Raw genomic sequence first — 26955 nt, forward strand, 5'->3', positions numbered from 1 at the left:
CTGAACCAAATGGAACAAAGTCAACAAAATGGACAGAATAAGACTAAATGGACCAAATGAATAGGAACAAGGTGGACCGAATAGGACCAAATAGAACTAAAGTAGACCAAATAAGAATTAATGGACAGATTAGAACCAAAGTGGACAGAATGGATCGAAGTCGAGTGAATAGGACCGAAGTGGATAGTATGGACTGACTAGAACCAACGTGGACAGAATGGACTAAATAGGACCAAATAAGACCAAATTGGACCGAAGAGAACATAATGAATCGAATATAACCAATGTAGACTAAATAAGACTCTTAAATATTTATCATTTTTATGCTAAAATCTTTGTATTTTTTAACTCAAAACTAAAGAGTTTAGCTAAAATATAAAATAAAATTTCATACTTTTCAACCCAAAAATTAAGATTAAAAAAATGAACTTTCGAGTTAAACTTGAAAAGGCAACCTACATAAAGAATAAATTTAAGGCCCAATCAGTCTAAAATGGACCAAAATTGACCGAGTTGACCAAATTGGACTGAATTAGACCTAATTGGACCGAATAGAAATTGTTTAATTTTAGGAGAAAAAAATTATCCTTAACAAATTTTAGAGAGAAAAAATTATACAATATATTAAAATAAAATAATTATTTATTCCCACGCATCACATGGGTTTGTGACTAGTCTATATATATGTAAAAGATGAAGTGTAGCATTTATTGATACTACACTCAAGTTGAGCCACATCAGCGGCCACGTCATCGGTCCCATTAACTTTCTTTTTTTCTTTTTCTTTTCCTTCCTTTTGCAAATTAACATTTTCTCAATCACATTAAAAAAAACTTCATCTCTTAATTAACGTTTCCTAACTTTTCAACTTTCCATTTATTATTCTATCAAACCCAATCTGATAATAATTCAAACTTCCTTCAACTCTATGACTCTCCTTCTCCCCAATCAAGCAATTATGAAAAATGTTCAATTAGTACTCTATTAGAATTCCAATACATACATACATACATACATACATACATATATATATATATATATTGTACGTTTTTAGACCCCTTAACACAAGTTGTTTAACCTAAATATTTAGCCAAGTGATTACTTAGATAAATCATTCAGTTTTAGGTTAACACAATAAAATCATATCATGTAAATAATGCAGAAATATAAAGAACACAATGACATGATAACCCAGGAAAACCTAATCTGTAAAAAACCTGGGGAGCATTTAATCTAACTATTCTCAAGGTAAAAACAAATCTACTATGAAAGAATTGAAATTTGTACAATAAGACTTAGATCACTAACATCCTATTACTACCTCGAATAAAAAACTTACTACTATGACCACGTGATAGCTCCAAGTCCACGGACTACTTCTTTCTTTGATACACTACAACCACAAGTTCTCCTACTTGTAACTTTGAGGCTCCACTCAAAGGTTTCAGATCTTCTTTAAAGTTCTTTAAGTAGCAACTGAAGAGATTACCAAGTTCTTGACATCAATCTTGATCTTGATAACCCTAAGTATGTGTATGAAGGTAAATACCTCTAGATCTCACAAAAGATTCAATACACAACTCTCAAAAGACTCCTAAAACGTAGCTAGGGTTTTTCCTTTTATATTTGGAGTAAAACACAAAACCCTACACATCAAACAGGCTTGGGCTGAATTGGAAATTTTGCAGAAAAATAAATCTGCACGTGGTTTGATCGATCGAGTCTAATTTTCGATCGTTTGAGCCTTACAGATTAAGTCCAATAATTTCTGCAATTACTCGATTCCAATTTTATAAGTTGATAGGTCAAGAATGTATTAACCCCTTGTGATGAATTAACCAATTAATTAGCCAAGTTAATTAATTAATTCAATTTGTATGCAATAAGCGTGGTAGCACAAACAAATCACCAACTAAGTTAAAATGCAGCGGAAAATAAATTGACTCAGTGATTTGTTTACAAATAGGGAAAACCTACATGAAAAAACCCCATCGGGTGATTTTAAGGTCACCACTCTCGAGAATTCAATATTATCACAACAAGCAATTACAAGTAAAGGGATCTCGATACTTTATACCAACTTACAGTTGAACCCTTACCCCAATACCCAATTGGACTTGTTCTGTAATGACAATTTCTCCTTTATGCACGGCTCCCAGTACGTGACTAACCAATTCGATACGCGGATCCTAGTATGCGGCTTACTCACTAACTTGAGAAAAATGTTGGCTGCAAAATTCTTCAGTTCATCAACACGATGAAGATCACGAAACTCTTTGGTTACAAGACCTTACAATGTACAAACACAGCAGCTTCTTGAATAGAAAGATGAATTGAGGCATATGTTTCTGGTTCACAATATGCTTGTGAAAAACTTTTGCATTGAGTTGCTTTAGTTGTGATGGCCCTTAAAACAATCCTTATATATGTTTAGGGTTGTGAGAAAAGAAAGCCCAAAAATCTATTCACAGATTGGAGTGAAATTAGCCCTAAAAAACTAATTTTCATAAACCTCAATAGATGCCCTATCTATCGAGCAGATGTCGAGCATTGGGTTGAAATAGCTTTTTAAACCTCGATAGCTACTAGCTATTGAGTTTTAAAATCCAGTACTTCTTCACTTGTTTTTTGGACAGACTTGCATGACTTTAACACTTGAACTTAAAAACCTTGTTCCTTGACGTATTAAACACATCCCAGATTTACTCAATTACAGGTAAAGTGCATTTTTTCAGATGATTAGCCAATTCTATATGGACATATGTTCCTAACATTGATTCACATATGTCCTAACACAAATAAACATACTTTGAGCAAGCCTAAACCTTGTTCCTTGACGTATTAAATACATCCTAGATTTACTCAATTACAGGTAAAGTGCATTTTGTCAAATGATTAGCCAATTCTATATTGACATATGTTTCTAACATTGATTCACATATGTCCTAACACAAATAAACATACTTTGAGCAAGCCTAAACCTAGACTCTATGTTTTGATCATGGTTTGCTAACATAATACAAATTGAAGTTATAATACAATAGTTTCTAAAGTCTTAGAACATAACATATATCTAAAAATTGAAGTGTAGCACTTATTATTGCCATGCTCCTGTTAAGCCACTTCAGCGACCACGCCATTGGTCCTACTAACTTTATTTCTTTTTCTTTTTCTTTTCCTTTCTTTTGAAAATTAACATTTTTCCAATCACATAAAAAAATTAAAAAAAAAAAACAAAAAAAAAAAAACTCCATCTCTTAATTAATGTTTCTTAACTTTTCAACTTTCCATTTATCATTCCATCAAACCCAATCTGATAATAATTCAAACTTCCTTCAACTCTATGATTCTCCTTTTTCCTAACCAAGTAGTTATGAAAACCGTTCAATTGCCACTCTATTAGAATCCCAAAAAAAAAAAAAAAAAACCCTACAATTTTTTGTCTATATATATTTGCAATTGCTCTATGTCACTCCTTCAAATTTGGAAAGTTCCTCTAAAGTGAATTTTTTTTTCTCCTCCATATTGTTAGTGATGTGCCATTGGAGATCTCAGGTGTCAACAACATTGGTTCCCATAAACCAACCAAAAAAAAATCTCAAAGCCATGGTGAAGAATACATTAAAAGAATCGCAATGGGGTCTTACTATTATAGTTTAAGTGGTTGTTAATCATGGATGAGTTTTTTTCCACTGATGGGATACCTCTTATGTGCATTTGTGTGATGCATTCACCATTATGGATAAATAATTCTCTTTGTATATGCGCAGCATAAATTAGTTCTATTGTACGTACATATTAGTTGTGACGTGAATGTAGATGCATAACTTAGTACAAGATATGTTGCTTTTTTTTTTTGTATTGTAACAAATTTAGATATTATTATGGGATACCTTTGTTGTAAGACTTTTGCCAAAATTGTTGAATTTGATGTCAATGGAAAGAAAATTAAATCAAAGGACATGTATAAAACTATATAAGGTAGCAATAGACAACCAAAAAAAAAAAAAAAAAGACTTGGGTGAAAGATTATCCAAGTTTGGACAAAGCCTCAAAATCCACGAAAACCAATTGGAAGTGAGAAATTCCATGAAGATGTATGTTTGGCTATATGAAGAAATTGAATTTGGATAAAATATGTAGAAGACCAATTGAATTGACTTGAGTTTTCTATCACAACTCCTCTCTCACCTTCTTATTGTATTCTAGATATTCAAGAGGAGAAAATTCCAGAAAGAAAATCAAGTTGTTGAAAAAAATAGCACAATCCAAAATCAAAAACTAAAAACCCAAACTAGGAAAACATAACGCACTACAACATAATTTAGAGGAATATGAACAACCTAAAAAATGGATATAAATATCAATCAAATACACCCAAAAATAATAGAATGATATATTTGTATTTGTAGAGATATTGAGATGAAAAATAATTTTAGAAATTGTTTAATTTTTGAGAAGTGCTATGTCTACAACGTTTTCACAATAAGTTATGGTTGTAAGTTGTTATCAGTTCTAATTTAAACGTATCACTAAAATTACTTTGTTGCCAATCAAGAACAACTTGCTATATATGATTTGTTGTGAAATTATTGTCAACATAACATTTCTCTTAATTTTTTGATAGAGCAACTTATTTTCAACAAATTTAGGAGAATAAATTATACTTATTTCAAAATTACAAAGTAATTATCTATTCTCACGCATTGCTTGGGTTTGCAACTAGTTTTCCTAATAAAGGAGAACAATTTGTCAACTATGTGTTTTGCATTTCTTTAGCTAAACAAAATAAGAACAAAAGATATTTTTAAAAGGCTAAAAGTATTTAAAGGTGTTTTGCATTTCTTTAGCTAAACAAAATAAGAACAAAAGATATTTTTAAAAGGCTAAAAGTATTTAAAGGAAGATATTCTAAAAAGATACCGTCGCCAAAAGTATTTAAAGGAAGATATTCTAAAAAGATACCATCGCCCACATCCTCTGAAATATGGCTTACTATTTTTTCCCCTAAGTATTTTTGAACATCAACTCTATTTCGTTACATGCTAAGCCAGATATGAAAAGTTAAGAATAGTTTTCCAAGTCTTTTTTAAGATTGCAATCAAATATAGGAGAATGAAACAATTTTTCAAATAAAAGAAAATGAAAATGACTCATTTTTTAATAAATCTTAAGCGGTAATGTTATGAAAATATATATAATGGACGTAGTAGCACTACCCTTTTTAAAAGGGTAAAATATAGATAAATGAAAAAAAATACTAAAAAAGATAAACGAATAAAAGGTACTAAAATAGGTAAACGAAAATAGGCGAAATGGACTATAAAAGAAAAAGCCGCAGCAAAAGTGAAATTGGGGCAAGGTTTGGAATTTTTTATTAAAACCCATTCTTTCTTCCATGACACAGAAACCTAGTTGCTCAAAACAATAAAAAAGAAATTTTTTTTTTTTTGGGCTGAAACAGCAAAAAAGAAGTTGAGATGGCCCTTTTATTCCCAATGAATTTAGCAAAATTTGCTTCTTTTCTTATCACTTTATTTGTTATTTTGGTAGCAGGAGATTGTATTCGTGTTATTTGTAGAATTCCACTATGTCCTAAAACAAGTCCGCCCTTGCCTATTGAAACTGTTTTCCAGCTACCCTCTTCATTACCAGTTTGGCCATCAGGTACCTTCCAATGTGATCTTTATTAGGTTATTGTTAATTTTCATTATTATTATAATATTGATTCTGTCAACCAATTTCGAAGTTTTTGGATTAAAATTAAAAACGTGAGTTAAACTCACGATTTCATTACTAGTGTGTAATAAATTTTACTCTTTTTTTTTTTGTTGGAACGCTATCTATTATATATAAAAATGCTTCATCCATCCCAGTTTGTTTGTTCTCTATTCCATTTTGGGATATCCCAAAATATTGTCCTGTTTTTAAAAATAAAAGTAATTAATTTACCAATGTTCCTATTATATCCCTACTTTATTTTCAAAACTATTTGAAAAGAAAACTAACAAATATTTAAAAAATCAATCTAAGTGGAGCACCTTTTTAGTTGTCTCATTAAGAATAACTCTTTTAAAAAAAAATTGATAAATTTATATAAGGGTAGTTTTGTAAACTAATATATTTTTATAAGCCAAATAAGACAATAAATGATATTCTCTTAAAAAGTTTGACTTTTTAAACAGGACAAACAAATTGGGATGGAGGGAGTAATAATTAAGTAGTGGTCTCAAAATTTGTGAGAACAGTCAAAGATGTGTAATTTTTTATAAGTGTGGGAAATATGTGTAATTTTTTTATTAAATTGTTTTGGTGTCCTATGCTACTACAGGAACAGGATTTGCAACTTCATCTGTGAGTCTGGGAGATTTACGAGTGTCTGAAGCAATAGAGTTCGAGGTAGTATGGAGGACTCGTTCAGGTGGTCCAGACAACCTTGGAGCAACATTCTTTGAACCTTCAACAATTGATATAGCACAAGGATACGCTGTGCTAGGTTACTATAGCCAACCCAACAACAAGCGTTTCAGTGGACGAAGTGTTGTAGCCTACGATGACCTAAATGGAAATATAAAGGCTCCAGTGGATTACATTTCTCTGTGGAACAGCTTGTCATTCGAAATCGATCAAGATGGAATTGGTTTTATCTGGTTGCCAAAATGCCCAGATGGTTACAAAGCCTTAGGGCATGTTGTGACAAACTCAACTCAGAAGCCATCCCCAGATAAAATTAGGTGTGTTAAATCTGAGCTCACCGAGCAATGTGAGCATTACAAGTGGATTTGGGGTGCTAAAGGTTTTAATGTTTATACTACAAGGCCTAGCAATAGAGGGACCCAAGCTATGGGAGTTCATTTGGGTTCATTTGTTGCCCAAGTTGGTGGGATTATGTCTGATATAGCTTGCTTGAAGAATACCAAATCTGATTTATCTGCTATGCCTACTCTAGACCAACTTAAGCCATTAATTGATGCCTACGCTCCATGGGTATACTTTCATCCTGATGAAAAATACTTGCCTGCTACAGTGGAATTTTTTTTTGAGAATGGGGGACTATTATATAAGAAGGGGGACGAGGCAAATCCTGTTCCGATTATGCCTGACGGCTCAAACCTTCCTCAAGGTGGTTCAGATGATGGTGCCTATTGGTTGGATGTACCAGCTGACTCAGACGCCAGAGACAAGATTGAGAGAGGAGATTTAGCAAGTGCTAAGGTTTATGTGCATGTAAAGCCCATGTTTGGTGCTACATTCACTGACATAGTTATATGGATTTATTATCCATTTAATGGCCCTGCCACGATAAAGTTTAAAACTTTCAATATTAAATTCGATCACTTAGGTGAACATACTGGTGATTGGGAGCATGTAACCTTGAGAGTCAACAATTTCAATGGAGAGCTAAAGAGTATCTATTTCTCTGAACATAGTGGGGGTACATGGGTGGATGCTACAGATATCGAGTTTCAAGATCGTAACAAGGCTGCTGTGTATGCATCAAAGCATGGACATGCATTTTATTCAAAGCCTGGACTTGTTTTGGATGGGAGTGATGAAATTGGATTAAGGAATGATTGTGAAAAGGCTGATTTGTACTTGGATACTGGATTTAGTTATACACTGGTGTCAGCCGAGTATTTGGGCACAGCAGTTGTTGAGCCACCTTGGATCAACTATAGTAGAAAATGGGGTCCACGAGCTGCTATTTATTTTCAGGATGAGTTTGAGAAGATTATGAAAAGACTACCTAAGTTTCTTAGAGGTCCTTTCAAGAGAGTTTTCTACAGATTACCAATTAAAATAATGGAGGAGGAAGGACCCACATCGATCAAGGTCAAGAGCAGTTGGAATGGAGATGAAATTTTATAGTCTATATTTGTTATGACTTTCATTTTTATTTTTTTCAACAGATTGCCAATAAATAAAATAATGGCAAGCGATGTAAGTCAGAGTTTATGTATAAACATTTGTATATAAAATTATAAATGAGATGAAGCCTTTAAGAGAATATTCAAGTGTCAACATAGTATTGCATAATTTATCTTATTTATCAATTATATAATAAAGTGTGAGACATCGCAAAACCAATTTTGAATGGAACGCGTGAAGAACACATGAGCATGCAAGCTGTTACAGGCCCTTAGCCTTCTTTTGCTTTCATTATGTGTGATGTATTAAATTGTTAATAAAGAATAAAAAAACCAAAGAGTTGGTTAATCATGTCTAACTTTTCTAATGGCAAAGATTGAATTCAGTCCTCCAGTGCACTAGACATATTTATATAAATAAAACATTTAAAGCAAAGGTATGAGGTCATTGATAGGTATGTAAATTTGACGAAAAGTTTTTTTTTTTTCCCCAATGAATTAATCTTTATTAACACAAAAAAAAAAAAAAAAAAAACCTTAATGGATCAGAATATACCAAAAGCTAAAAGGGGAAAAAAGAAGAAAAAAAATTATATGTCTACAACAATTTCACAATCAGGAGTAAAATTAGGATTTTATGAATGGGTGAGTAGGGGGGGGGGGAATTATAACAAGTATAAAATAGAGTCATATAAGAAATATGAAGAGTTTGGGGAGCTAACCATATTTCTTTTGTAAATATTTGATAAATTTAGGGATAAAAGTGTAATATTTGAAAAGTTTTTTTTTTTTTTTGGGGGGTGGGGGGTGGGGGGAACTAACATCTTAACATATAATGCTGTATTTATTATGTTATTATTATTGATTAACATTTCTCAAATTAATTTTACTTTCAAGTTTGTATTTTAATCTTGTCCCACCTCACCTAAAATCATGGCTCTGCCACTAGTTAAACATATATGGGGGAATATATATCTTAACTTCTTTTTGTAATCTTTATTAAAAAATTAATGATAATGTGTTTTACTTTAATTTTCATTTGTAATAATTTTAAAAAAAAAATTACTGGTCGGATTGCGTTTTTCATTTAACAATCACATGCATCGTATTAGCGACTAATTTTGATATACGATGAAGTACATATTATAGTGAATCCTATTAGGGTATATAGAGACTAGCACATCTAAGTGCTAGGTATATATAGATGAGCTTTATACTACAATTGGGCCTTTTAGGCCAATACATAAAATATTATAAACCCAAATTTATCTCTAACAAATGACATGCACACTTGTAGTACTCTAATACTCAGTGTCAGTTCATTTGCAATAATTCTTCCATAAAAAATAATCTATACTCCTGTTCCATTTGTTCACTCTCTCCCCCCCCCCCCCCCCCAAAAAACAAAAAATAGCGGGCAAAAAAGTGGTAAATAAAACTTATTTAAAAATGAGTATTTATGTCACTTCATTAATTTTTTAAAGCTAAAATAAATTTGCATGAAAATCATTTTTGGTCTCTCTATATTATTAAAAATGTTATATTTTATGCCTTTCCATACACTCTTGGTAATTATTATGTGTCTATAAGTATGTTTAGTTTGCACCCACGATGGATCCAGGATTTTAGTTCAAGTGCTAAGAAAGGTCAAAATAAAGAGGTTGAAAACAAATTAATTCAAAAAAATTTCATTAATATAAGTAAAATGTACTTAATTTATTAAAAGAAGTTACTTAAACATATAAAATATACTTGATATCATGAGTAAATGTTTATTCATAGAAGCATCAATGTTTATTTCTAACTATTCAAAAACCAAGTTATTAACCATTTTTTTTTAAAGAATATAATATTGTAAAACAATAACAACAACAAATTCAGACTCCGTTTGGGAGCTAATGAAAGTTTCAGCTTATTTTAGTTTTTAATTTTTTTTGGTACTATTCATGAGTCCTGTTGCACTTTTTGATATTATTCATGGGTCACATTGTGCTATTAAGCTAACTTTTAACTTTTTTTCTACACTTTCAGTAAAAAAATTTCAATTTCAGCTAAATAAGTTGTTTCCAAACAAACCCTCAATTTGACACTAGAATGTTTTGATATCACCGGGCAAAAGAAGCACTCAGAATTGCATGACATGCACCCTACAATAAGGCGTCCTTCAAATTTAGGTAATCTTCGCTTCTGTGATTGAATGACTAATGAATTGGACACATCTTAGAAAAGGCACAAAAATTTAGATGTTTTACCTTGCCAAGTTGTTTAAGTGTCTATGGGATGACCACAACATTATGATATCATGTAGCCCAACATTTCATATATTTTTTATAATATATCACAAAATTTACACACAATTATTTACACGTAAACATACTATATATATAATGAGTGTATATTTTAATGCACATTCCGTTATTACAATTAATAATTAAATACTTGATAGTTGATACATTTTAAATTGCACCCTTAAAATGTAGTTGCTAACAAATATCTAGAATATATATAAAATTTGTGTTATGTATGTGAATCACATGTTATTTTGCATAAAGTAACAAAACTACATCCTTTCCTCACAATGCAAATTTTCATGTGTTTATCAATTTCTTTTGAATCTATAAATGCTTTGGACTTATTTTGGCTCATTTTATTTATTGTTTATAACTTATGGATTGTATTTGTGATGGGACTAATTTTTGAAGGGTCATGCTAACCGGTGCTCTTAGGGCAATGGTTAACAATCCATTTTAGTAAAGTTTTTACGCCACTTTTATGGGAAATGGAAAAAGCTGTCAAAACATTTTTTTTTTTCTTTTCTTATAAAAACTTTCTTTAAATGTATTATTAACCATTACTCTAAGAGCATTTGTTAGCATTTTCCATTTTTGAATGGTTGATAATTACAACAATGAGGGGAGAATATTCAAATACCAATTCTCCTTTATAAAGAGGGAGGAATATTCAAACCCCAATCCTCCTATTAAAGGAAAACAAGTTGTTAAATATGTGTTCAACATTTATTTAGCTAAACGAAAAAAGAGCAAATGATATGCTATAAGGGTAAAAGTATTTAGGGGAAGACATTCTAAAAAGATACTTTAGCCAACCTCCTCTAAAATATAGGTTACTTTTTTAGAGGTTGTTTTTTCCTAAAATTTTATGAAAATCAATTCTATTTTGTCTCATGCTAACTTAAATGAGAAAAGTTAAGAATAGTTTTCTAACTCTTTGTTAAGGTGGCTATCAATTATAGAAAAATGTTGTAAAATCTTAAGTACATAACAATATTGTGAAATATTGTGAACATAGTAGCACAAATAGTAAAATATAAATATACCAAAAAAAGTAGTAAATAAAAAGGTACTTTAAAAAGGTCAACAAAAATAGGCGAAGGGAAACTATAAAAGAAAGGCCCCAGCAAAAGTGAAATTGAGGAAAAGTTTGGGAGTTTTTTATTCAAACCCAATCTTTCTTCCATGACACAAAAACCTAGTAGTTGATCAAAAAAATAAAAAAGAAGTTGAGATGGCCCTCTTATTCCCAATGAATTTAGCAAAATTTGCTTCTTTTGTAATCACATTATTGGTTATTGTGGTAGCTGGAGAATGTATTTGTGTTATTTGTAGAATGTCACCATGTCCTAAAGCAAATCCACCCTTGCCCGTTGAAACTGTTTTCCAGTGACCCGCTCCATTACCAATTTGGCCATCTGGTATTTATCTCTCAATATGATCTTTAGTATGCGTCTGGCATGAATTATTTTTGCTAACTTATTCTACTATTCAGCTTATTTTTGCTATTATTCATAGGTCTCACTACACTTTTTGGTACTATTCATGAGTTTTATTGTACTATTTCAGCTAACTTTTATCTCTATCTACAATACTTTTAGCAAAAAGTTTTCAATTTCAGCAAAATAAGTTGATCCCAAATGGACACTTATTATATTATTGTTAATTTTCATCATCATCATTGTTATTATTATTATTATTAATATTATTATTATTATTAGATTGATTCTGTTAACCATTTTCAAAATTTTGAGACTAAAATTTGATTGGTATTGTATATTCTTTAAGGCCGTGTTTATTACACACTAAAATTGTAAGTCTAACTCACTGTTTCAAAATTAAACTCACGACTTTAATGCGTTATTTAACACTTGCATGTAAACACACGCTAGTGTGTAATAAGTCTAACCCTATATTCCTTTTTTTGGAACCCTACATATTGTATATAACAATAGTAAGTATTAGTCTTAAAATTGTGAGAACGGTTAAAAATGTCAACGTTTTAGTAAGTGTGGGCAACATGTGTAATTTTTATTAATTTTTTTGGTGTTCTATGTTACAACAGGAACATGATTTGCAACTAGGTTTCTAAGTCTGGGAGAATTAATAGTGTCAGAAGCAACAGATTTTGACGTGGTTTGGAGGACTCGCTCGGGTGGTCCAGATAACCTTGGAGCAACATTCTTTGAACCCTCAACAACTGATGATACAGCACAAGGATACAAGGTGCTAGGTTACTATAGTCAACCCAACAACAAGCCCTTCACTGGACGATCTGTACTAGCCTTTGATAGGTATTTACGTGGAAATATGAAGGGTCCGGTGGATTACAATTATGTGTGGAGCAACATGTATTCATCAGATATTGATCAAGATGGGTTTGGCTATATCTAGTGGCCAAAATGCCCAGATGGTTACAAAGCCTTAGGGCTTGTTGTCACAAACGCAACTCAGAAGCCATCCCTAGATAAAATAAGTTGTGTTAAAGCTGAGCTCACTGATCAATGTGAGCATTTCAACTAGATTTGGGGTGCTGAAGGTATCAATGTTTATACTACAAGGCCCCAACACTAAAGGGACCCAAGCTATGGGAGTTCATTTGGGTTCATTTGTAGCCCAAGTTGGTGGGGTTATGTTTGATATAGCTTGCTTGAAGAATACCAATTCTGATTTATCTTCTATGCCTACTCTAGAACAAATTGAGCTAATAATTAAAGCCTACTCTCCATGGGTGTACTTTCATCCTGATGAAAAATACCTGCCTGCTTCAGTGGAATGGTTTTTTGAGAATGGGGGACTATTATATAATAGAGGGGACGAGGGAAATCCTGTTCCAATTTCTCCCAACGGCTCAAACCTTCCTCAAGGTGGTTCAGATGATGGTGCCTATTGGTTGAACGAACCAGATGACTTTGATGCCAGAGACAGGGTTGAGAGAGGAGATTTAGCAGTAGCTCGGGTTTATATGCATGTAAAGCCCATGTTTGGTGCTACATTCACTGGCATAGCTATTTGGATCTATTATCCATTTAATGGCCCTGCCAAGATAAGTTTTGGACTTCTCAATTATCAACTTCCGCACATAGGTGAACATATTGGTGATTGGGAGCATGTGACCTTGAGAGTCAACAATTTCAATGGAGAGCTACAAAGTATCTATTTTTCTCAACATAAAGGTGGTACAAGGTTGGATGCTACTGATCTTGAGTTTCAAGAAGGTAACAAGGCTGCTGTGTATGCATCATTGCATGGACATGCATTTTATTCAAAGCCTGGACTTGTTTTGGACGGGCGTGATGGAATTGGACTGAGGAATGATTGTGAAAAGGCTGATTTGTACTTGGATACTGGAGCAAGTTATACATTGGTGGCAGCTGAGTATTTGGGCTCAGCAGTTGTTGAGCCACCTTGGCTAAACTATAGTAGAAAATGGGGTCCAACAGTTAATCATATTCTTAAGGATGAGATTGATGAGATTTTGAAAGTAATACCTAAATTTCTTAGAGGTCGTTTCAGGAAGTTTTTCTACAAAATACTAATTAATGACGGGCTTCCACCTGGGTTCAATTTTTTTTTTAGTCATTCTATATTTAATTTTTGTAATATGGTCTTTCTTCTCTCCAGTCAGTCTAGCTAGCCTAACTCAAATAGTAACTATCCAACCTAAAAACTTAACAAAAAATAAAAATAAAAATTCACAATGGTGATTGTATTTTAGCAAAAAAAAAAAAACTATTTTACCATGAAAGAACAAAAAAATCATTTGTTATTGGAGAAACTAGAGTTAAATGTTTTGCAACTACAGTAAACTAATATAATTACCAGTTGAGTATAGCAAGTTGTTAAAAATAATATACAATATTTTATTAAAATTATATCTCTTACTTCAATTAAAAAACTCAAATTCTCACTCTTCCTTATTATTTTAATGAGTTTCTTATATTATTTTAAATAAAGTGATAAAAGAAATAGAACATTTGATATTGAGTGTATTGTAAAGTGAGATGATAAAATAGATAAAGTAGCTTTTGAGATACTAAAAGCTAAAATTTTTAGCACTACTACTGTGAATACTCTAACTTCAAAAAACAAAATTCTAGCCAGCTTAGTATTAAATATATATATATATATATATATTTTTTTTTTTTATCTTTATTGGTAGATGATTGCATCTTAATGTATTTAAAAATAACGATTTTGTGTATTCATAATTTTTTAATACTATGTGGATATCTATTTGAAGTTTTTTTTTTTTTTTTTAAATACTCCGACCCTTGCTAGCTTAAAAACCTAAATCTGTCCATGATCATAGTATTAAGTAATTTATCTTATATATCAATTACATAATAAAGTTTTTGAGATCACAAAACCATTTACATGTGAAGAACACATGAGTGTGCAAGATGGTACAGGCCCTCAACCAGGGACAGACCCATAGGGGGGGGGGGGGGGAAATGGGCCTGGGCCCCCAGCTTAAAGAAAAAAAAATTATAAAAAAAATTTGGACCCCCTAGCCCAAAGAATATTTTTTTTAATGATTATATATATATATTTCTTAGAGTTGTGCCTCACTCGTCCAAAAACTTCAAGGGGGCCTGGGCCCCCCGGCTCAAAGAAAAAAAATTATAAAAAAAATTTGGACCCCCTAGCCCAAAGAATATTTTTTTTAATGATTATATATATATATATATATATTTTTTAGAGTTGTGCCTCACCTGTCCAAAAACTTAGACTCCCTCTCTTTTAATTAGTCTAGCCCAACTAACAACTACCCAACTCAAAAACTTAATAAAAAGAAAATTTTAAATAAAAAAATAGAAAATCCCAGTCAACCCAGTTTTAGAGTACTAGCATTAGGTATTCTAAATGTTAAATATTTAGTATTTAGAACTCCAAATACCAAAAACACTACTGTACGAGACATTTCAAATGCTATATTAAAGTAGCAAAATTAAGTTTTGGTTTTTGATTTTTTTTTTTTTACAATAATTGATGCTCTTAAGAAACAATATTATTTTGTATTTTTTTTTGTTTTTGTTGGTAAATGATTGCATCTTAATGTATTAAAAAACAATGATTTTGTGTATTGATCTTGGTTGATAGTTTGTTAGTACCATATGGATACCTATTTAGATTTTTTTTACTTCATATACTTCGGCCCCCCTAGCTTGAAATCCTAGATCCACCCCTCAGTACAATAGCACTTAAACCTAACCTAGAGAGCCAAGTGCGTGTGATATTTCTAGTTAATGTGCGAGCCAAACTTATCCCCTCATTACCAATTGGGTATTATGGCAATGTTGTTGTATAGGGATGGCAATTTTGCCTCGCCCTGCTTAACCCGCCCCTCATTGCTTCGCCTCACACTGTTGTATAGGGATGGGGCAAGATTTTAGCCCCACACCATGGGGCGGGGCAGTGATGGGTTTAGACTTTTTAGACCCGCCCCGCCCCTCCCCGTCCTTGCCCCGCCCTGTGTTGCTAAGGGTTATAATTACCCTAAAACCCTACTATTTAAACAAACATAACAAACATATCAATATTAGTTTATTTTATTTTACCCAATGTGGTTCTCTGCCTTTATTTTATTATATGTTATACTATGATTTTTTTTTTTTTTGGTGATTATCTTTTAAACGCTTAGATATATTATTCAATTTCTAAAAATTGATTTGATTTGATGGAATAAATTTAGTTATAATTTCAAGTATATTTTTATTAATGAAATAGGTTTCATTAAAAAAATTGTACTAGTTGTAGGCCAAATTAACAAAAAGTAGAGTTTTACGAGATAGGTCGGGACTTCGCAAGGCCCCAAGGGGCAAGGAGGGGGTTAGAAAGTTTTATCCATCATACGGGGCAATGTGAAAATAGGACAAAACAAAACCATGCGAGATAGGAACGAAAACCCTATCCTTCGGCCCTGCCCCATTGCCATCCCTACTGTTGTATTCACAGTGGCTATAACAATGGCAAGGAAGCTTTGTGAGAACCCTTTGGGATATGCAATAGAATTGGTAAAAACTGCCAAAGCTAATGTGACTATGGAGTACGTACGGTCTTATATAGATTTTGTGGTGATTAAAGACAAACCTTATGTCAATAGGGTTCGGTGCTACTCACCAACAGATGTGGCACACGTGGGATTTGAAGAGGTTGACTTTGGCTGGGGTAAGGCTATTTATGGTGGGCTAGGCAATCTCTGGAATTGACCCAATCCTATGGCTGCAAGCTCTTACACATCATTTAGCAATGGTAAGGGGTAGAATGGCATTGTGGTGTCAATCTTGCTACCAAAAGTGACCCATGAAATATTCATGAGGGAGCTTGAGGGCACATTAAAAGGCCATGCAATTGGTGATTTGTCAACAACTCCTATTAAATCTTCCATGTAGTGCAGGATTGACATCCAATGTGCAATAAGTAGTATCATTAGGGGTTGAGATTAAAAGTTAACTTTTTCAAATTTTTTTTTTCCCTTAGTCGATGAATAAAAAAGGTTAAAAAGCACTCAGATTTAAGGTTGAGAAAAATATTTGGTTTTTCAACTTTTAATTCCAACCTTAGATGGTATTACATATGGATCTCAATCCACGAATGCTTTAGGGAATGTACAAGGCAATTGATTAAGATACACATATCTTTCACTTGCTAAACTATTATGTGTCTAAGTTTAAATTATTATTCGAGTAAATTGCAAATTACACTCCTAAAGTTTAGGGGTGTTTAAATTTTATACCTTGAAATTTAAGAATTTAAATTTTACTCCTTGGAGTTTGGGATTGTTTGGATTTTAAATCTTAATATTTTAGAATTTGGATTTTACCCTCTAAATTTTAAGGGTATTTTTATTTTAATTTTTAAAGTTTATGGGTGTTTGAATTTTACACTTAATATTTCATAATTTTGGGAATAAGATTTAAACACTCCCAAAATCTAGGAGGTATAATCCGAATTCTAAAATGTTAGGAGTGTAAAATCCAAACATCCCCAAATTTCAAAGGGTAAATTTCAAATTCTGAAATTTCAAGGTGTAAAATCCAAACACCTCTAAACTTTAGGAGTGTAATTTGCAATTTACCCTTATTATTTTGTTTGCATCCATGAATAAGGATCTGAGTGATTGATAATGTATTACATAATGTTATTATTTCTTAAATTAAATTATTTTCATTGCAACGATGTTGAATGTGAAGTAAAAATTTGGACGCTTTAGTCTTAAATGAAGGAGAAAATGGAAGAGAAATAGAATAGGTAGTTTTTGAGAGTATCATTGACCTTTTTTCACAATGGAATTTTTAAGTATGGTTCTATGTATATTTCAGGGAGCTCAAATGATCTACTATAAACCCACAAAGTTCAGTCACTTTTATTTTAATTCCTAATATTAGGATTTAAACTTTACAGCTCCCGTGTTCACCATGGTTTTGAAACCCGGACCGGACTGTACGGTCTGACCGGGTTAACCAGAAACTGTTCATCAACACGGTTCTTTAAACCCCAAGAACCGGCCTATGTGAGAAAGTCAGTGAACTGTTCCGACCGCGGTTGAACCTTCTAGGTTTGAAAATCATAAACGGTTTTCACAGGTCAGACCGTTAGAGGTTTTTTTTGGATATTTACAGGTTTACAACCATTGTTGAAGGCTGAAGCTTCAACCACGTCAGATGCTATCAGATGAGATTACACCGCCATCTTTCTGTTCTTATTCTTTGTCTCGCTTGCTCTCTTTCTCTCTCTGCATTTTTTATTTTTGTCGATGTTGTTTCTCCATTTTTGGCCTCTAAAGTATTCAATCTTCTTCTTCACTGTTTCTGAAGTCTTCTTCTTTGTTGCTGCTTGCTTTAGTGTCAACCACTAATATTTGCTTTGCTGTCAAGCACTTCCTTCTTGGGTTTTGTTCTTTATTTAACTTTAAAAATTTTTAAATGCATGCACATCTTCAAATCTTCTAGCTTTTGATTTTTTTTTTTTTTTTTTTTTTTTTTTTTTTTTTTAATTCATAATAAATGGTGAACAATGACTATTCAAATGGGCTTGGGAAAAAAAATGATCGGCAATCAAATGGGCTCGGCCATGGGCAAACAAACTAATTTGTCTCTTAACTATTTTATTGGGTTTCATAAAATAAAATTATTGGGTACAAAACTGTACTTTGTTGTGACTTAAAAATAATTTAGAAACTCAATAGCTATTTATGTTTTTTTAGAATTTAATAATTCTTATTTGTATTATGAAAGTTATGTTATAAAAAATACTATCTATATTTGTTTTGGATTATTTTAGTTAAATTTTTAATTTTTACTAATTTAATATATTTATTTATAATTTAAATAATTATTAAATTAATTATGATGTCATCATGATTTGACCTCAGTTTGATCCCGATCCAACCTTAAAAATCTTGAACCTCTTCCTTTTACGGTTCATTGAATAGTCCAGATTTCAAAATCATGGTATTCACCTCATTTCTTGCTACTTACAACTGATCTCTATCTATGAAAAAAAAGGATCACTTCAACTGGATATTTGACCACATCAAAGTTAATGATGGCCAAAAATCCAGTCCTCTTTATTTCTAAATATATATTTAATAATTTATTTATATTTTTATATATATCTAAAAGCTGAAACGCAATATTTATTGTTACTATACTCCTATTGAGTCACATCAACGGCTATATTATTCACCTATTTTCAACATTTTCTCTCTTATTTTTAATTTTTTTCTTATTAATTTCCTAACTTATTATTATACTTTCTCTAACTTTTCTCCTCACTTTTACATTTTCATTTCTCCACTATTATCTACCTTAATATCACTTTTTCACTATCCCTTTATCTTCCTTTATTTTTTTTTCTTTTTTTATTCCACTCCTCTTACTATAAATTTACAATTCTCTTTTGTATTCTATTCATTGTTTTTTACGCACAAAAGGTTATTTTTCTTTCTCTCATTTTTTTTTTTCATTTTTGGTGGATTTTTTTTTAATATTTTTCTTGCATCTCTACTTTAGGTTGATAAATTTTGTTGTTTTTGGAACTCTATTTTGGTTCCCACACTCACTCACTCTCTCTCATTGACCCAAACCAACAGCTGAGCCTCCTTTCTCTACCTCTCAATTTCTCCCTCCAAACCTAAAATCTGGTTCACTCTCTCTTCGATCTACTCTCTCAAAACCCAAATCTGGTTCACTAGAATTTAAATGTTTATCTTAATCTTACATGTCATCTAGCATGAAAGCTATATCAGTTTGTTAGATGAGTCTAAGGAAATTTTTTAGAAAGACAATGCCTTAAGATCCTATACAGTTTACTTAAAAGTGAGTTAGACATTAAAGTGATTTCTAAGTAAAGGTACACAAAATAAAGTTATTTGCTATCATGTCAAGAGAGAGAGGGCAATTGCTTGGTTATGCCCGTGCTAAAAAAGCAATTTTATTTATAGATATAGATGTGAATAGAAGAGCTGCCACCTAATTTGCAGGACGTATTCCAAAAAAAATATCAATTAATAAAAGTTTTCTTACCTTCTCCTTAAATAAAAAATTAAAAAAAAAAAAGGGAAAAGAAAAGAAAAGGAATCAAAGTTAAATGCCATATAAAAAAATTGATGTGCAAGGCAAGCAACTTATGCTAACTACATATAGTATTTAGTATTATCACAAATATCTACTTCAATAAATAATAATAATAATAATAAGAGGGAAATTATTTGTTTACATTGTAAGTACAATGTATACCAATAAAAGTCCATAATAAAATTTATAGTACACATGTACCACCCAAAGTTTTTATTTTTTATTGGTAGAAAGTTTTTAATTTTTCACTAATATAAGGGTTATGCTAACGAGTGTCCTTAGGGCATTGATTAATAATTCATTTTAGAAAAGTTTTAACACCACTCTTATGATAAATGAAAAAAATTATCAAAATATTAATTATTTTTTTTATAAAATATTTTTTTAAATAAATTATTAATCAATACTTTAAAGACATTTGTTAACTTTTCTTATTCTTGTTGGAGGTTATTACATTATAAAATTGGACATTAGATCACGTCACCAAATAAATTTATTGGGTAACTTGGGAGCATTGTTCCCTCCTCCCACTTGTGGGGCCAACTTCTTGTGTAAGAGCAGGAAGCAATTCTACGGAACTACACAGTAATGACTCCATCGCTAGTAGACGAGGCCTTATAATATATAGTGAATGCCAACCTTACTGCTTCGAATGACGTGTCTTTTTGTCTTGAGGTTGATTATTAATGCTTGGCAACTAAATTGGTGGATGCTTTAAAAATTTTTATAAAAAAAAAATTTTTAAAAAATGAAAAGAAGATAAGACTATATTAGTACGACTGCTTCCCATCCATTCGCTAGGCGCATGAGAGGTGCCTCTCACAAGCGGTGGATCCCGCATGAAAGGTGCCTCTCATGCGGCCTGATGCATGAGAGATTTAATCCTCAATTGAAATGTACCTACCGAGTGAGTGATTTAGAAAAATAACGGATGAGTGAGGGTGAGAACTGAGGAGAGAAGAAGAGATGAAAATTTCTAAAAGCAATCCCGTGGCATGTATTATTTCGACTCAGTCACCCTTTACCAAATACCACAGCAAGTACCCATTTACTGTAACTCAGAAAAACAAAAACAAAAAAAACAAAACACTTGCTCAGACTGCAGCTGGCAAGGGAGCAATTGCTCAGACAAGAGTGAGATGGTAGATCTGACAGTACTTTTGGATTATTGAGGGGGAATATTTCAGGTAATCATTTTTTTTTTTTTTTTTTTTGAGTTTTGGAGAGAGAGAGAGAGAAAGAGCATGATCTATGTTTTTAGAGTTCGTAGGAGCTAGTCCAAAATTGAAAATTCACGAGTATGCTCTTAAGTCTAAACATTTGAAAGAGAGTTAGACAGAGAACATGTGTACTAAGATAAAGATTTCTTAATTAATATTCTTACAAGATAATTTAATAGTCCAATTTTTTTTTTTCAAAAGATTTTCTTGGTTAATACTTGATTTATTTTTTTCAAAGTTTTTATTGAACAACCGACTGAAACTTCACTGCCTTCATACACATTGCACTTGCAGTGTCACCTATCCCATTTGACCACACAATATTTTGTGGCAAACTGGTAATGTCAATTATTGCTCCTTCACCCACCTCTCTGGCCTTCACAGTGAGAAGGTGTGAACCAGAGCTGGTTGCTCCGACCAAGCCAACTCCCCATGAGTTTAAACAGCTCTCTGATTTGGATGACCAAGAGTGTTTTCGGTTTCAAATTCAGTTGATACAATTCTATAGGTGTGATCCATCTATGCATGGGAAAGACCCTGTGAAAATCATCAGAGAGGCACTAGCACAAGCACTTGTGTTTTACTACCCATATGCAGGGAGGCTTAGGAAAGGACCTGGTCGAAAGCTTATCTTAGAATGTACTGGTGAGGGTGTTATCTTCATTGAGGCTGATGCTGATGTTACACTTGAACAGTTCGGTGACATAATTCATCCTCCAATCCCATGTATGGACCAACTCCTCTATGATGTTCCAGGCTCAGGAGAAATCCTTGACTGCCCATTATTGCTCATTCAGGTACTCATATCTCTCTCTCTGTCTCTCAAATTTTCATTTCACATCTTATTATCACTGGTTCACACAATTAATAAATAGAGTCACTTGTGCATTTTCAGTTTTTCACCAATGTGGGAATCTATAAATGATTAAAAATTAACCACAAACCCCAAGACTATAAGATGCTTTCGTTTCACAAGATTTCCCATATAGATTGGTGATGAAGACAGATGATGTCTCTGTTCTTTATACCCTGTATATACCTACAAATTACTATCAAGAAAATTATAGATCGTTAACTATATTTTTTTATAAAAGCGTTAAAAATTAAAGTTTTGTGTATTTTAAAATTATATACAAAATATGAACTTTTAAATAGAAGAGTAAATCATATGCAATTGAGAATATTGAACAGAACAAAATTTTTAAAATTGTGCATAATTTATAACAAAGAGTTATATTAGGCAAAGTTATTAATTTCGTTACATTTTAGTAAACAGGTGGAATATTTTGTACCAATTATTGAGTCAATACACTACATCTCCTTATTCAGCCTAAATTCCAATGGATTTCGTAGGTTCCAGTTATCAGATCAAGACAACAATCGATTTTTAGTGTAGGCGAAAATTGAACCTCAAATATTTTATCAGGAGTGAACGCTATAAATTAAAACTCTCTAAAAAAAAAAATTCCAATGGATTTCAGTGTTTCGCCATTTCGACCAATATTTAAATTATGGGCAGAACACTTTACCCTTTGTTTTGTGTTTTTCTCTTCTCCCTCTCTTTCTCCGCTTGTCAGATTTCTTTTTTTTTCTTTTTTCTTTTTTTGGGTTAAAAGGTCATTCATTTAGAAACTAACTGGCCAACATAGGCAGAGTATTGGCACATCGCCTTAAGTACAAACCATTCACATCATCGTTTACAAGAGCAACCATATTTGGGGTGGGGGGTACATTAAAACTTTCAAACTGCATTAACATATTGCATCCCCTTTTTGTGAGCCAGTCTGCACACCTGTTTACTTCTCTAAAAGCATGGCTGATTGAGACTTGCCGAAACTTGCTTAGTAGGTACCTGCGGTCATTTAAGAGTGGTGAATATGCTGCAATGTGATTTGAGTTAGAAAGTAAAAGTTGAACAACAGTTTTGGCATCCAACTCTACTTCTAAATAGTTAATCCCAACTGTAATGCCATTTGCAGCCCATCTCTCAAGGCCCAAAATTCAGCTATTAAGTTAATAGCGTGGCCTATTTTTCGAGCAAATCCTTTGATCCACATCCCTTTGTGATCCCTAATAACTCCACCACCTGCCCTTCCTGGGTTGCCTAAGGATGCACCGTCAGTATTTAATTTAGCCCATCCCTCCCTTGGCTTTTTCCACCTGACTTGAGCTACTGTTTAGTGCTTATCTTTTGAGGCTTCCCCAACACAATAAAAATATTCAATAGACTGATTAATGCAATAAGTATGAAGGCTCATATTCTGAATAGTATTTTCGAACACCACCCTATTCCTGTGCTTCCATAGATACCAGACAGCAAACGGAAATTGGATTCTCCATGGACAGCCATTCACCATGATATTTGGATCACATAGACAATTGTTTTTTAGCCAATCCAGAAGCTCCACTTGAAAGGAAGCTTGAAGAGTCATTGGAGTTTTTATATTCCTCCAAAATTCCACAGCAAAAGGACATTCTCTTAAGGCATGACTAAGTGATTCTTCTGCATTTTTACAAACTGGGAATATTGTAACACAAACCACACCTTTAGCAGCAATGGTCTCTCTCACCGGCACACTTCTATGATCGCATAACCATAGAAAATGTCGTATTTTAGGTGCAGTATTAAGCTTCCAAATCCATCCACTCGAGAACTCCAGATTTTGGTTTCCATCAGGCTTTGCTAATTTATAGGCTGAGGCCATACTGAACTCTCCATTGGGGGTATATTTCCAACAGATAAAATCTTTGCTTTCCCCAAATAAAGTGATGGGAATTGCATTAATTTTTTCCTTAACAGTGCTTACCCCAAACTGGGCATATTGGGGGCGTTTGGATTGCCCGTTTATCTGCGTCCACGTTTGGTGCTGCGTTTTCTTTGTTTTTTTTTTTTTTTTTTTTTTTTTTTCTTCTGTCCGCATAAGTTGACTTTGGTGGACAAAAGTTACTGTTTTGCACTGTAGCAGTACTGTTCATATACTGTAGCAATACTGTTCACGCATTAAAAAATATTAAAAATTGGTCCCACGGTACTTTCACACATTTAAAAATTATTTTGCTACAGTTTTTTCAGTTTTCAGTTTTCAATTTTCAGTTTCAGCAACAATAAGCTTAATCCAAACGGACCTATTGTATCCCAAATAAAGAGATGCGTATTTTTTCCGCTTGTCAGATTTCTTTTCTTAATTTTTTACTCGTCTCATTGTCTCCCCGCGTTTAAATTTAATCAATCATTTTAATTTCTTTTCTTTTTTCTCTCTCTTAGTCACATCACTCTCATATGTGTTTACATTTCTCTCCTCTCTCCCGTAATCTTTTTTTTTTTTCTTATTCTCCCCAGCACATTCACATCTCTCTCTCTCTCTCTCTCTCTCTCTCAACAAAAAGTCTACACTCAATTCATTTTTTGCCTCCCCTTTCTTTCACTTATTATGTGAATATTTATTTTATTTTTAAAAAATATTTTGAGCATGTAATATATAGAATATATTATTATTTGATTTTAAATTAATATGATATAATTGTTTTTATCTATAACAAAGGAAAAAACACTGAAATCATTATTTTTTTTTTTAAGTAACCTAAAACACTATGCTTGAATACATAGTATTGAAATATTTCATTCCAAACCAAAATGGTCATCAAAACAGAATTGACAAATTGATAGCTTTGGTATATATCTAGCATAGCTTAAACATAGCTGAAGTAGAAAGAATGTCAACCCAGTGGGGTTGGCCAAGTGGTTGGGCACTTGGTCTCAAAGTGGCTATCTTGGATTTAATTAGGAGCTCCTTAGTTCAAGTCTGAGCACCAGTACTTTGAAAAAAAACTTCCTGGGCTAGTGATTTACCCTGCTATGAGCCCACCCTTTATGAACAGTGATTAATCTTTGATTGAAAGTTTTGAGGAAACAGTGGAAAACCAAAAAAAAAAAAAAGTAGAAAGAATGTCAAATGATTGAAGTAAATAGCTACCCAACAAAAAAGACACAAAGGAATAACCAATATGCTTAAGTTAATGGTATTTTTTGCTAATTAACAGGTGACAAGATTGAGGTGTGGGGGTTTTATCTTTGCCTATCGCTTGAACCACACCATGAGTGATGCAATTGGCATAGCCCAATTCATAGGTGCCGTGGGTGAAATGGCTCGAGGTGAATGTGCCCCTTCCATCCCCCAAGTTTGGCAAAGAGATCTTCTCAATGCAGGGAATCCACCAAGGGTGACATGCACACATCACCAATTCGATGAACTTCCTGATACAAAAGACTATCCTCTCGAAGACATGGTCCCTTGTTCTCTCTTCTTCGGCTCGATCGAAGTAAATGCAATTCGTAAACATCTCCCTAGTCACTTGAAAAAATGCTCCACATTCGATATAATAACTGCGTGCATTTGGCGATGCAGTACAAGAGCACTTAGACCAGACCTAGAGACCCAAGTGCGTGTAATGTTTGCAGTCAATGTGCGTGGCAAACTTAGCCCCACATTACCAACTGGGTATTTTGGCAATGCTATTTTAGCAGCAGTGGCTACAACAACAGCAAGGAAGCTTTGTGAGAACCCTTTGGGATATGCATTAGAATTGGTGAAAATGGCAAAAGCTAATGTGACTATGGAGTATGTGCATTCTTATACAGATTTGGTGGTGATTAAAGACAAACTTGATCTCAATAGAGTTCAATGCTACTTACCAACAAATTCGACACGTGTGGGATTTGAAGAGGTGGACTTTGGGTGGGGTAAGCCTGCCTATGGTGGGCCAGCCAATCTCTGGACTGGACCCAATCCTAAGTTAGCAAGCTCTTACACATCTTTTAGCAATGGTAAAGGGGAGAAAGGAATTGTGGTGTCAATCCTACTGCCAAATGTGGCTCACGAAATATTCAAGAAGGAGCTTGAAGAGTACACTTTGAAGGGCCATGCAATTGGTGGTCAATATCTATCAACTCCTATTAAATCTTCCATGTAGTGCAATTATAAAACAAATTATCAATGTAAGATCAATTAAAGAATTAACTTTCAACGAATCAGAAAAAAAGATTCTGATTCAAGGATTGAGAGAAAGAGTTGGTTTGTTAACTTTTAAAGAAGTGTCGTAGAACAACAAAGAGGTAAAAATTTGTGACTCCAAAATTTTTTTGATTCTCAAAAAAAAAAAAAAAAAAAAAAAAAGAGGTAATATCTCTAGAACAAAATTTCTTTCCAAATTAGTTTGGAGAGAAACTTACAAACTCATCATATATCTTTATATTGAGTGTGAATTTTGAAAATCTAATAATTAGATTGCATGTCCTTATTACATTCTTAATGCTTACAAAATTTCTAAAAGATCAAAAATCAATTGCTATGTCATCAAATAAATGTTATAATTTCAAGTTTTTGTGATCTAAAATTGTGGGTCCGTTTGGATTAAGCTTATTGTTGCTGAAAACTGAAAACACTGTAGCAAAATAATTTTTAAATGTGTAAATAGTACCGTGGGACCCATTTTTAATACATAAACAGTGTCAGCACAGTACGTGAATAGTATATTTACTGTTCATAACAGTAAAATTTGTCCCCCAAAAGTCAACAAATGCGGGCCAAAAAAAAAAAAAGAGAGAAAACGTGAATGGAGAAAACGCAAACGCAAAAACGCGGGGGCCAAACGCCCTCTGTATATAAAAAACAAGTTAATTGATTAAATAGTAAATAATATCCAATTTGAACGAAATTTGATATGTATGTTAAGAATATAAGAAACATGAAATTTAACGATTAGATTTTCAAAATTTACAATAAAAAAAAAATATATACAAGAAGTTTGGAGAGAAACTTTGTTCATATCTCTATCCCCACTGCTATGACTAAAGCTTTTGTTCGATATATCTATGCATTGGACAAAACAATGAACTGACACATTACTACTTTAAGACCTGTGTCACGAATGCATGAGAGTACCACAGAGATGAACCAAAAACCCCAAAACTACTATATTAAATTATGAACTTGTT

The 26955-nt window shown here is 32.6% G+C and overlaps 3 protein-coding genes across 5 annotated transcripts; all 3 read left to right on the top strand.

The window, feature by feature from the left end:
* The first annotated feature begins 5401 nt into the window (after positions 1 to 5401).
* On the top strand, positions 5402 to 7946 carry LOC115962189. The gene is made up of 2 exons (XM_031081080.1): positions 5402 to 5667; positions 6332 to 7946. Exons 1-2 carry the CDS (start codon positions 5481 to 5483, stop codon positions 7867 to 7869), a joined length of 1725 nt encoding a protein of 574 aa, XP_030936940.1. The 5' UTR covers positions 5402 to 5480; the 3' UTR covers positions 7870 to 7946.
* Positions 7947 to 11328: 3382 nt separating this feature from the next.
* LOC115961116 lies at positions 11329 to 13792 on the top strand. Its single transcript, XM_031080151.1, has 3 exons — positions 11329 to 11580; positions 12225 to 13643; positions 13784 to 13792. The coding sequence occupies exons 2-3, from the start codon at positions 12705 to 12707 to the stop codon at positions 13790 to 13792; spliced, it is 948 nt and encodes a 315-aa protein (XP_030936011.1). The 5' UTR covers positions 11329 to 11580; positions 12225 to 12704.
* Positions 13793 to 20606: 6814 nt separating this feature from the next.
* Positions 20607 to 26002, top strand: LOC115960571 (benzyl alcohol O-benzoyltransferase-like). 3 transcript variants are annotated; one of them, XM_031079512.1, is made up of 3 exons: positions 20607 to 20927; positions 21255 to 21757; positions 25002 to 26002. In XM_031079512.1, the coding sequence occupies exons 2-3, from the start codon at positions 21302 to 21304 to the stop codon at positions 25929 to 25931; spliced, it is 1386 nt and encodes a 461-aa protein (XP_030935372.1). In that variant the 5' UTR covers positions 20607 to 20927; positions 21255 to 21301; the 3' UTR covers positions 25932 to 26002. The 3 variants fall into 3 exon arrangements, with proteins under 3 accessions (XP_030935372.1, XP_030935374.1, XP_030935373.1); XM_031079514.1 differs by having other exon boundaries at positions 20612 to 20927; positions 21345 to 21757; XM_031079513.1 differs by lacking the exon at positions 20607 to 20927 and having other exon boundaries at positions 20992 to 21757.
* The last annotated feature ends 953 nt before the right edge of the window (positions 26003 to 26955 follow it).

Source organism: Quercus lobata, chromosome 9, assembly GCF_001633185.2.
Source record: "Quercus lobata isolate SW786 chromosome 9, ValleyOak3.0 Primary Assembly, whole genome shotgun sequence".
NCBI lineage: Eukaryota > Viridiplantae > Streptophyta > Magnoliopsida > Fagales > Fagaceae > Quercus > Quercus lobata.